At 34.9% G+C, this 12,567-nt stretch overlaps 1 protein-coding gene across 1 annotated transcript in view; it reads right to left on the minus strand.

Annotated features, from left to right (window-relative positions):
- LOC103598363 (usherin-like) overlaps positions 1 to 12,567 on the minus strand; it is a 195,774-nt gene that overhangs the window by 110,033 nt on the left and 73,174 nt on the right. The window contains exon 8 of the mRNA XM_008582355.1: positions 10,499 to 10,629. Coding sequence (XP_008580577.1) covers positions 10,499 to 10,629 — 131 coding nt within the window. The remainder of the gene's footprint in view (positions 1 to 10,498; positions 10,630 to 12,567) is intronic.

The following is a 12,567-nucleotide window of genomic DNA, read 5'->3' on the forward strand; positions in this document are numbered from 1 at the left end:
AATCCTTCACTGATGCCTTTCTATTTCACCTAATTCATTCAACCCCAGTCTCCCTCCTTCTTAATCTATTTTTTAATGTCTCTTAATCATTTCTGTCTGTTCTGGTGCTATTGCAGTGGTCTGTTGATGCCTTATCAAGCATTACAATGAACCGTTCTTCTTCCTTTTTATGTAATTGCAACTATATTTTCAGCTTTCAGCCAAATTTTAGATTCCCTTGTTTACTGTTTATTTCCATTTTTTAAAAAGGGTTAGCTTAGATCCTCTAATTTTCAGGACACAGCTGAGGGCACACTCAACCCTAATTTAACAGAGGCTCACTCAGTGGGGTGGAAAACATAGAAAACCTTTTGCTTGCAAGATGGGATGCAGAGGATGGAGCTGAATGTGCCCACACCTGACCAAGTGTACCCATATGGGCATAAGAGCAGATTGACACACACAACCCTTCCTCCCTCACACACATCTGCTTCCAGCTTCTGGATGCACCTCTGCACTGCATCTTTGATAGACAGTGTTCTAGCTCCTTGTTATTAAAAAGTGGTTCATAGACCATCAACAATGGCATCATCTGAGAACTTTTACAAATGCAGAATCTCAGTCCTCACCTGGCATTTCCTGAGTTGGAATCTGCCTTTTAAAAAGACAGCTGAGATATTCACATACATATTAAGGTTTTGAGAAGCACTGCTTTGGCTGACCTCCTACATCTTGACTGTTATGTCTGAACTCTCACAGCTTCCTCAGCTGGATCCAAGAACACAGCCCAGTGAGAGGGAGAGAAGGTAGCAGGGATGGAGAAAGTCCCAAGCAGGAGAGTACCTGACATGCTGGCATGCCTTTTATGTGAGTCAGGGACTTCCGCTGAAATCTGCTCACCTCACCAGCACCTTCTGTGGAGGTGGCTATAGCAGATACTCAAGGAATACCAGCAGCATGTAGAGGGGTTGGGCAGTGCAAGGGCAGGCTGGAGACAGTTTACTCCCATTTTGGGTCAGGAGCAGCCAGGGTTCTCTAAATGTATATACTTTAGGGGTGTGTTCATGGACCCTTCTCCAGATACCTTGAGGTTCAGAAAAAGCATCATCCGGGCCTGGGGCTCTGTCTGATTCATCTGGACTTAAGTCATACTAGATGAGGAAAAGGAAAAGACATTCAACTCTAGCTCAGGACACATGTCAAGTGACTCGGGCACTTACTCCAAGGAAACAAGAAGGAAGTTCAGTGGCATCCTGGGAAAGTCACATTCGATGTACCTCTACCAGTGACCAAGCCTTTCTGTAAGATGAATGGACTTCTCCACGGTGCAGTGAATGAGCATCTTTTTTGGTTCATGTTATCTCTTTTGGATCTGATGAAAATATTGAAAGCTCTCCCCCTCAAAAATACAGACATAAAAGAAAAAAGAAAACACGCACACACACACACAAACACATTCCTACATACAATTTAAAGGTGTGTGCAGATTCCCTGAAACTCACATGGTAGCCCTAGAGAACCAAGGCCTCTAAGAACTCCTCAGTGATAATGATTACTGTTCTTCATTGTCCTCTCTTCTGTGAATATTAAAAGTATTATTGTGCTGTAGATATTCTCTGGGTCTTGACGTTGGCATTAGTATTTTTAGGATTCAGTGACTCAGAGCATTACTTCATGCCATTCTCAAGATCTTGGCATTCACACAAGGAGGAATTACAGCATTTCTTGTGGAAGAATAAGGTGAACATGCCATATCTTATGCGATTGGATTGAGTTTTAAATGACAAGTGCCAAAGGGAAAGTTCCCTTCCAGAACACAGAGCACACGACACAGTCACTCAGGCATTTGGGGGCTGGCTCGATTCCTAAGTTATTATAACAAAATGAGACTTGAACTACTGCCTAATTTCTTTGTATGCTTCCTGATACTATTAAGAACTGCAATTGCATGAATTTAGAAAACGTCCTTGAATTCAATATTACAGTTTATAATTCTGACATCGTTGCAACTTTTTTAGTTTATATTTCGTTATCTCATTAACAATGACAGTAAACATTTTAAAAAATATTTTATAACATTATTTAGGCAAAGTGTACTTGACACAATATTTCCACATGTAACAATAATCCATATGCTTTTTTTCTGAACTTGGAGCATGAAAACATAATAAAAATTAAGGTGAAGTATAAATGTGATTTAGAGATAGACAAGGTGGAGGTTTTAAATTCATGAAACAGTTCTATTGTTTTTATTTACATTCATACTCCATATGTAGCACTCAGGCTATATATCAGATGTAATGAAAATTTTCTCTATTTTATATTTACTATAAAAATTATAAACAAGGCAGATTGGGAAAAAAATTTTTAAAAGGAAAAATGTTTTTAAAACAAAGAAAAACGTTAATATTTTAAAACATGTTTTTACTTTAATGCATTTTTGCACATAGAAAAATATCAGCATAAAAAAGCATCTTAAAGAAAAAAAAGGCTCTTTCCTCTCTCCTCTTTGTCCCTTTTCCTTCCCCTGCTTTCATTCCTGCCACTTAAGTACCTGTTGTAGTATGTACCAGTACTTCCTTCCTTTTTACTGTTCAATAATATTCCATTGTATGTTTATACTAAACTCTTTTTATCCACTCATCAGTTGATGGGCATTTTGATTGTTTCCACATTTTGCCTATTATGAATAATGTTGCTATGATGTTCATGAATAAGCTTTTGTGAGGATATGTTTTCATTTTGCCTGGCTATATACCAAACAGTGATATTTCTAGGTCTTATAGTAACTCTATGTTTAATATTTTGAGGAACTGGCAAGGAAAAATCTGTTGACTTTTCCAAAGTGGGTGGACATTTTACATTCTCAGAGCACTTTATGGGAGTTCCGATTTCTCCATCTTCACCAACTCTTTATTTTCTTGGCTTTCTCTTTAGTTACAGCCATCCTAGTGAGTATGAAGTGGTATCTTATTGTGGTTTTGATTTGCATTTCCCTGATGTCAAATGATGTGAAGCATCTTTTCATGTGCTTGTTGGCCATTTCCATATCTTTCTTGAAGAAATATTTATTCAGATTCTTTACCCATTTTTAATTGAGTTATTTGTCTTTTTATTATTGAATTGTAAGTGTTTTTATAAATACTGAAGATAAATCTCAGATATGTGCTTTGTAAATGTTTCCTCCCATTCTTTTGGGTTTTTTCCTGCTTCCTTGATGGTGTCCTTTGAAACACAAAGATTAAGTCCACTGTATTATTTTTTTCTTCTGTTGTGTATGCTTTTGCTGTCATATCTAAAAACCATTGCCTAATCCAAAGACATTAAAATTTACACCTATATTTTCTTCTAACAGTTTTAGTTTACAACTGTATGTTCTTCCATGATTTTAGCTCTTACATTCAGTTCTTTACTCCATTTTGAGTTAATTTTCTTTATATATGGTGTGAGGTAGGAGTCCAAATTCATTATTTTGCATATGGATACAAAGATGTTCCAACACCTTTTTTGTTGTTGCTTTGTCTGTTTTAAGGAAAACGTTAAAAAAAATTTTGTAGGTAACTTATTATGCATACATGTGGGATACAATGCTGATTTTCAAAAATTGTGTACAATGTGTGGTGGTTAGATAAGGAGAGTAAGCTTATTCATCATTACAATATATACTCACTCTTTGTTTCCACTGACCAATTCCTCATTAGCCCCCTTCTCTCTCTGTTCCCTCCCCTTTTCCACCTCTAGTTTTCTAAAAGTTCAACATACTACTGCAATTGTTGTTTCTTTCTTTCTCTCTATCTCTCCTTATTATTCATTTGTTTATATATAGATTCAGTTCCCAGTAATGAGTGAGAACATGTGGTATTTCTCTTTCTGTATCTGGGTTGTTTCACTTAGAATAATTTTCTCCAGGCTCATCCACATTGCTGCAAATGACAGAATTTCATTCTTTTTATGGCTGAGTAGTATTCCATTATATGTATACATCACAATTACCTTATCCAGTCATCCACTGATGGACATTTAGGTTGGTTTCAATGCCTGGCTATTGTAAATACAGCTGCAATAAACATGGGATTGCAGGTATCCCTTCAACCTGATATTTTCCAATCCTCTGGATATATCCCCAATACTGAGATTGCTGGATCATACAGAAGTTCTATCTGCAGTTGTTTAAAGAACTTCCATACTGTTCTCCACAATGGCTGGACTAATTTACAGTACCACCAACAGTGCAGAAGGGTTCCTCTTCCTCCACATCTTCACCAGCATTTGTTATTCTCTGATTTTTTTTATAATAGCCAGTCTCACTCGGGTGAGATGATATCTCAAAGTGGTTTTGATTTGCATTTCCCTGATCATTAGTGATACTGAGCATTTTTTCATATACTTGTTGGCCATTTGTATGTCTTCCTTTGAGAAATGTCTATTCAGCTCCTTTACCCATTTTCAAATTGTATTATTTGTTTTGTTGCTGTAAAGTTGTCTGAGCTCTTTGTATGTTCTGGATATTAATCCCTTGTTGGATGTATAGTTTGCAAATATTTTTGGAAACTCTGTAGGATGTCTTTTCACATTGCTGATTGTTTCCTCTGTTGTGCCAAAGCTTTTTAGTTTGATATAATTCCATTTGTTTATTTTTTTGTTTGTTTCCTGTGCTTTGGGGATGTTATTCATAAAGTCATTTCCCAGTCCTAAATCCTGGAGCATCTACCCTGTATTTTCTTCAAGGAGTTTTAAAGTTTCAGGCCTTATATTAAAGTCTCTAATCCATTTTGAGTTGATTTTGATATGTTGTGAGATGTGGGGATCAAGTTTCATTCTTCAACAAATGGATATCCAGTTATCCCAGCATCATTTCTTGAAGAGGCAGACTTTTCCCCAATGTATGTTCTTGGTGCCCTTGTTGAATATTAGTTGGCTGTAAATATATGGGTTGATTTATGGGTTCTCTATCCTGTTCCATTGGTCCAAATGTCCGTTTTTATGCCAGTACCATGCTGTTTTCATAACAGATTTGTAATATAGTTTGAAGTCAGGAAGTATAATGCATCTGGCTTTACTTTTTTTGCTCAGGATTGCTTTGGCTATTTGGGGTCTTTTGTTATTCCAAATGATCGTTAGGATTGCTTCTTCAATTTCTGTGAAGAATGTCATTGGTATTTTGATGGGGATTGCATTGAATCTGTAGATGGCTTTGGGTAATATGGACATTTTTACTACATTGATTATTCCAATCCACAAACAAGGAATGTCTTTCTATCTTTTAGTGTCTTCTTTAATTTCTTTTAGTCGTGATTTGTAGTTCTCATTGTAGACATTTTTCACCTCTTTGGTTAGATTTATTCCTAGGTATTTATTTTTTTGGTGACTATTGTAAATGGGCTTGCTTTCTTAATCTCTTTTTCTTGTGGTTTGTTGTTGGAGTATAAAAATGGTACTGATTTTTGTGTATAGATTTTGTATTCTGCAGCCTTACTGAATTCATTTATCAGCTCTAAGAGTTTTTTGGTAGAGTCTCTTGGGTTTTCTATGCATAGAATCATGTCATCTGTGAACATAGACAATTTGATTTCCTCTTTACCTATTTGGATGGCCTTTATTTCTTTCTCTTGTCTAATTGCTCTGGAAAGTACTTCCAATAGTATATTAATTAGGAGTCGAGAGAGCAGGCATCTTTGTCTTGTTCCTGATCTTAAGGGGAAAATTTTCACCTTTTTTCCATTCAGAATGATATTGGCAGTGGGTTTATTGCATATGGCTTTAATTATGCTGAGATACCTTCCTTCTATACCTAATTTGTTGAGAGTCTTTATCATGAAGGACTGCTGAATTTTGTCAAGTGCTTTTTCTGCATCTATTGAGATGATCATATGGTTTTTGTTCTTGACTTTGTTGATGTGGTGTATCACATTTATTGACTTGTGCATTTTGAACCATCCTTGCATTCCTGGATGAATCTTCTTGATCACGGTGCATAATCTTTTTGATATAAAGGTCTAAGGCAGACTAACACTGTTTGTTGAAAAGACTGCTCTTTCTCTATTGAATTTCCTGACACCTTGTCAAAAAATTAATTGACTATAAAAGTGAGGGTTTATTTCTAGATTCTTAATTTTATTTAAGTGATATCCATCAATGTCTGTCATTATTGCAGTACCACACTGTTTTGATTACTGCAACATTATAGTAAATTTGAAATTGGAAAGGGTGAGTCTTCTAACTCTCTTCTTTTTCAAGATTGTTTTGGACATTTTTTGAGTCCTTCGAATTTTATATAAATTTTAGGATCATCTTGTCAATGTTTGCAAAGAAGCCAGTTCAGCTGTTAAAAGGGATTTCATTGAATCTGTAGGTCAATTTGCAGTGACACCAGCTTAATATTACATCTTATGATACACAAAAACTAAATGACTTTCCACGTATTTAGGTCTTCTTTAATTTATTTCCATAATGTTTTACAGTTATCAAAATACAAGTTTTGCACTTCTTTTATTAAATTTACTCCTAATTATATTATTCTGTTTATGCTACTTTAAATGAAGTTTTCTTAATTTTAAGTTCAAATTGCTCACTGAAGCTATATAGAAATATAATTAATTTTTGTGTTCCAATCTTGTATTCTACAACCTTGCTGAACACATATTTTAGTTTTATTAGTTTTTGAATGGACTCCTTAGGGTTTTCTACTTACAAGATCATGTCATATGCAAACAGAGATAGTTTTACTGTTCCCTTTTCAACAGGAATGTCCTTTAGTTCATTTTCCTGCCTAATTTCCCTGGCTAGAACCTGCAGTATAATGTTGAATAGAAGTGGTAATAAGGGACATTTTTGTCTTATTCCCAATCTTAGGGTAAAAGAATTCAGTCTCTCACTAAAATATTTGTTTATATTATTATTTTTAGCTCTCTGCTGGTTATCTGTATAACTCTAAATAACACACCTAATAATTTTATTGACTAACTGCTTAAAAGTTGGAGACATTAATGAATTTTCACTTCCTCCCATTTCTCCTTGTTATTGATCATATCCACATTTATGTCTATTCATTTATCTGTACATACCCAATTTTATAGTATTTACCTTTCATTTTATAGTCATTATGTCTTGGACTCTTTGTCTACGTGTTGAAATTTACACCCAGTATAAACAAAATTGACAGCATTATGTTCATATAAATATTATTCAGCACAAAATAAAAAATTGTGATTTGACCTTAAGAGAATAAAGTCTAATTATTAAATACCTACTTAAGGAAAATATCCTTCAAAACCATAAAGGCAAGTGGATACTTTTAAAATATAGTTTGTCTTTTATTATGGATCATAATAATCTGTTATTTCTTATGTTCGATGTTGTCTTTTCTCTTGTATTCCTTTTTCAATTTTCATGTTAAATATTTTAATATGGGGTTGAGTTTAGTTCAAAATGTCTTCCATTGGGTTTTTTAAGGTAGTTCTGAATTGTCTTTTAGCAACATTAATTCCTGATGATGTCAATGTGAGTCTCATTTCTTTTTGTCTATCTCTTTCTGCATATATATTTTTAGTGTTTTATTTTGAAATAATATAAATTCTTTCTTCAAAAGAATGTCAGATGGTTTTACTGGAGAATGCTACTAAACCTTTAAAAAGTAATTAAACCACGGATCTGCATCTCTTACAGGAAAAGAAGTGGAAGGAAGAACTTCTAACTAATTTTATGAAAGTATTATCCTGATACCAAAACCAGACAAACACAGTACATAAAAAGAAGGCCACAGACCAATACCATAGACAATATATCTTAGGAATATAGATGCCAAAATTCTTAACAAAATATTAGCAAAAAGAATTCAGCAATACATAAAAAGAATTATACATGAAGACCATGTTGGTTTTACTCCAGGAATGCAATGATGTGTCAATATTTGAACATCAACCAATGTAATCCACCTTATCAACAAGCTAAAGAAAAAAATTGCCTTATCATAATAATTGATACTGATATAATAATTAACAAAATTCAGCACCCATTCATAACACTCTTAATAAAATAATAGAGCAGAACTTCCCCAGTTTGAAAAAGAACATATACCAAAACAAACAAACACTGATATAATAATTAACAAAATTCAGCACCCATTCATAACACTCTTAATAAAATAATAGAGTAGAACTTCCCCAGTTTGAAAAAGAACATATACCAAAACAAACAAACAAAAACCCTGCTTATACTTGATACCCTACACTCAGAATTAGTTATCCACCATGAAAGGTAGAGAAAGATCTAGAATCAGTAGTATGCTGAAGCAGTCTGCACTGGCTCATAAGATCAGATTAAGCACATATCTTCCCAATTCCATGTTCAATAACATTTCATTCATGGTAGCTTAAAATTGCCCATGGTGGGCTTTTGTTTTTTCTCAGATACTCAGTTGTTAAATATTTACAAGCACTGAACAACTCAATATTGTCTACCACCCCAGTGAAATGGACTTGAAATATAAATTTGAGTTTAAAAAATCATGTTTTAATTTCTTGGACATTTGAGTTGAGACAAATCCTCTGCACTTTAATTCATATGGATTATGACACCTAAATGAGACTCCAAGAGGTAGAATGTTAGTTCACAGTCTTTCAATACTACATGCCAAAGTTATCGGACCTTAGATTGTAAGAGAGAAAAAATGTTAAGTGAAAATTTTACATAATGCTCAGCTGATTTTAAGGATCATTCTAAATGACAATCTGACTATGAGATTGGTGCTCAGACAGAATCTCTCTTTATCCATTCAACATTTATTCAACAAATATTTATTGGGTGCTTAATATACAGCTGAAACAGTTCTGTTTATGTTGGACAGAGAAAAGAAAAAGGTAAACAAATAAATTAATTTCATAAAGGCTACAATGAAAATAACATCGGGTGATGTGAAAGACAATGACTTGAGAATGCTCTCTAATGGGTGGTAATCAAAGACATCTCAAAAGGTTTATCAATACTTAAGTTGAGAGTTGAATGATTAGTAAAAGATAAGCATGCTGAAAATTCAGGGCAAGTACATAAAGATGAGATACATAAAGATGCAGTCAGATTTTACTAATCAGTATATGAAAAGATGTAGTATGACTTTCTGAGAAAATAGTCCCTCAATATTATAAAGTAAAAATTGTAGAAATTGACTTTGTTAATTATTCTTCTACTCTTCAGCTTTCCAGTGAGCATATAATGTTTTCTTATTAACACACTACAGTTACTCCAAAGGTTTTTAATTCCATATTTTGTCCTGGATTATATTTCTCTTTTATTTGGGAAAGGAGATTGATTGATTGATTTGATTTATCATTATACAATATAATCGATTTTTGTGGCCTTTTACCAATTGGGGAAAGCAGTTTTGAATGCATGCTGAAAGTTATAAGACAAAGATAATTTGTCTTGAACTTACTATGTTCACACCATAACTTTTTAACAGATGTTCTGTAAGTCGATTGTGGTTTAGGCTACTAGCCACTGTATTCTCAACTATTTATAACAGAATATGTAATTAGTAAAAATGGATACAATCATTGAACTGATTCTTCAAAGTAAATTTTCCCTTTACCTATTTTCACAAACTATCGAACAGATGAAAACTTCAGCTGAAGATCTGACATTTAAACATGGAGCTTCTTGAAAAAGAAAGCAGAAATGCTTCCAATAGCATATAGGGACCCAGGTTAGTTAGAATCTGTGTTTATGTAACTCAGACATTAATATCTGTGATACAGGTGATTAAAAAATGCTTAGAAACTTAACAAAAATCCATTGTACTTTTGAGTTGAGATGAAGTAAGAATAAGAAATTTAGAAGCAAAGTTATCACAATATCCATTTGCATCTATACGTGACTCTTGTTGTGCTATCTTCTGTGGAATTTAGGGGGGAATTATTCTTCTTTATTAATGTCATTTAACATTAATTCCCCAATAATTACAAGATATATATTCAATTTACTTCCCAGTTTACTTGAAACCACCATCTTCCAATTTTTTTGATATTTGCAAAATTAAAACTAAAATGAACCTTTCTTATAAGCAAAGGACCACCTAAGTAGTCCTGTATTTCACGTTCAAACTAAAACTGAGCAAGAACACTCCTAAAGAAACCATCTCTTTCGGGCAGCCCGGTGGCGCACTGCTACAGTGCGCCGCTTGGGAAGCGCGGCGGCCCTCCTGCCGATGGTTCGGATCCCACATGCGGACCGGCCGCTCGCTGGCTGAGCGGGGAGCGGGAGCAACGCTGAGGGTTGCGATCCCGTTGCCGGTCCCGGTCCAGTGCGGGCGCGACACTGAGGGTTGCGATCCATTGCCGGTCACGAAAAAAGAAAAAAAGAAAAAAAAAAAAAAAAAAGAAAAGAAACCATCTCTTTGAGATGCAAACACACACAGAGGACTTTCTGGTTAATATAGTCTTCATTTCCACTTGCAGAAGATCTCCCAGATTTGTTTCTGGCAGAGAGAGTAATTCTTTACCTTCAATACTGAGAAAGAACTCACCTGATCACATAAGAGGCTACTGTTTCTAGTGCCTACTTTATCACAATCACAGGGTTTGCAAACATCCATGGCTGAAGGATCTGTACCAACTTGTTGGAAAAAGTATTCCTTGCACAGCTCACAGTTCCTTCCTGCACCAGGGAAAGGTTATGCATTATGACTTCCAATTCATTAAAATCAGCTGCATAATTCAAAATTAAAGACTGTATTCCTTTGAGGGAATTCTATAATTTTCGGGATGTCCATTTTAATGCACCTTTCATCTCTACCTGCCAATTTAGTGATCCAGAGCATATGAAACAATGAACCTGTTACAAACTGCGCTTTACTTCATTAAACTCCCATCTGTTATCTAAAACCACACTTCTAAAAAGCTGTGCCTTGCAGGGGCCCAAAACGTTTTGAAAGAGTTTGTTTCTATGCTTAAAACTTTATTTCTAGGGCCAGGTGCTTAATCTAAGTTGAATATGAGAAATTTCCACATATGTGGTAGATGATGCTAACATACTTGGAAGCAACTGGGTATGCAGTATTAGAAATATTTTTCCACAACTAGATCTTATAAAATAGGAGACTGCTGTTAATAAATTGATTATTCTATAGTTAACATGATTAAAAACCAGTGCTTCTGTTAGTCGCCATTATTTTTCACTTCAAATATCAAAATAGAAAATCATTACATTTAAATATACCAAATAAGTTTTATATTAAATATTAGAATAGCCTAACACATTAGATATATCAGATAATTACCATAGTTCACAATTTATTAATTGGAATTTTTCCCTTGCCATTTTATATAAGAGAAAAACCTAAACTGCAAGGAGTTTTTAAAGTGAATGTGAGTAGCATATAAGACCACAGAAATAAGCTGAAATGTAACTCAAGGTTATCAATCCCCCCTTTAAACATTATGCACTCTGCTCAAATATTGCTGAAGTTGGCCCATCATTAGAAGACTAAGGCAATAATCAAGTGAACACTCACATTCTGATGGATATTGGCTATGGACTAATTAAAAATTAAGTAGATTTATAATATTTCCAGAATATTTCCATTTACATATGCTGATGACTCCCAAATCTCTATATATAATCTAGAAATCTCTCCTTTATTTATCATTCAATGAATATTTATTGCGTGATTACCATGTTCCAAATGCTGTGCCAAGTGCTGAGGAATACAGTAGTGAGCAAAATGCACATGCATGTTGCATCTCTCTCACAGTGCTTTCTTATAGTCTAGCAGGTGAGATGAATCTTAATCAAATAATAATAGGAACAAATACACATTTACAAACTGTGGTAAGCCTAAGTCACCACTAAAGTGTATAGATGATTCTGATAGTTTTTGAGGCATCATGAAAAGCTTTCTTTGAAGAAAGAAGCTTCAGAACTGTGTTTCCCACAGCCCACGGTAGAGTTTCTCCTACATCGCTTGGAAATACACAGCGAACATGTCAAAATAGGATTTGCCATCTTCTTCTTTAGCTTGATCCTTCCGTGTTGCTCAAGCTGGAATGTTAGGTATCAGTCCTGACTCTTCTTTCTTCCTTTCCCTACACCTTGCCCACAAAATGATGCCCTTGTCATCCTAAATATCTCTTGGGTCCACTTCTCTCTCTCCACATCCCCTTCAATATATTTTACATTATTTCTCAGCTGGAGAAATAGCAACACTCTCCTAACTGGTTTTCCCAAACCACCCTTGATCCTCTCCAATCCATTCTCCACTTTACAACCAGATGGATCTTTTAAGAACACAAAACTGATATGTCCCTTTTCCGTATAAAACCCTTAAGTGGCATCTCATTGACCTTAGGATAAGAGCCAAACTCTTTATCACGGCTTACAGAGCCCTCTGCAATCTGCCCCCTGCCTTTCTCTTTCCTAGTGTTTTTCTTACCACCAGCCATTGCCCCTCCACCAGTTCTTCAAAGATACCATGTTTCTCTCTCCTCCAGGTCACCACAAAATGTGTTTTCCTTAGTGGAACACTTAGTTCACCCCCTAATTCTGCTCCCTCTTACTCCTTCACCTGGATAAGTCTTACTGTACTTTCCCTGTCTT

Source organism: Galeopterus variegatus, unplaced genomic scaffold, assembly GCF_000696425.1.
Source record: "Galeopterus variegatus unplaced genomic scaffold, G_variegatus-3.0.2 Scaffold2586, whole genome shotgun sequence".
Classification (NCBI taxonomy): domain Eukaryota; kingdom Metazoa; phylum Chordata; class Mammalia; order Dermoptera; family Cynocephalidae; genus Galeopterus; species Galeopterus variegatus.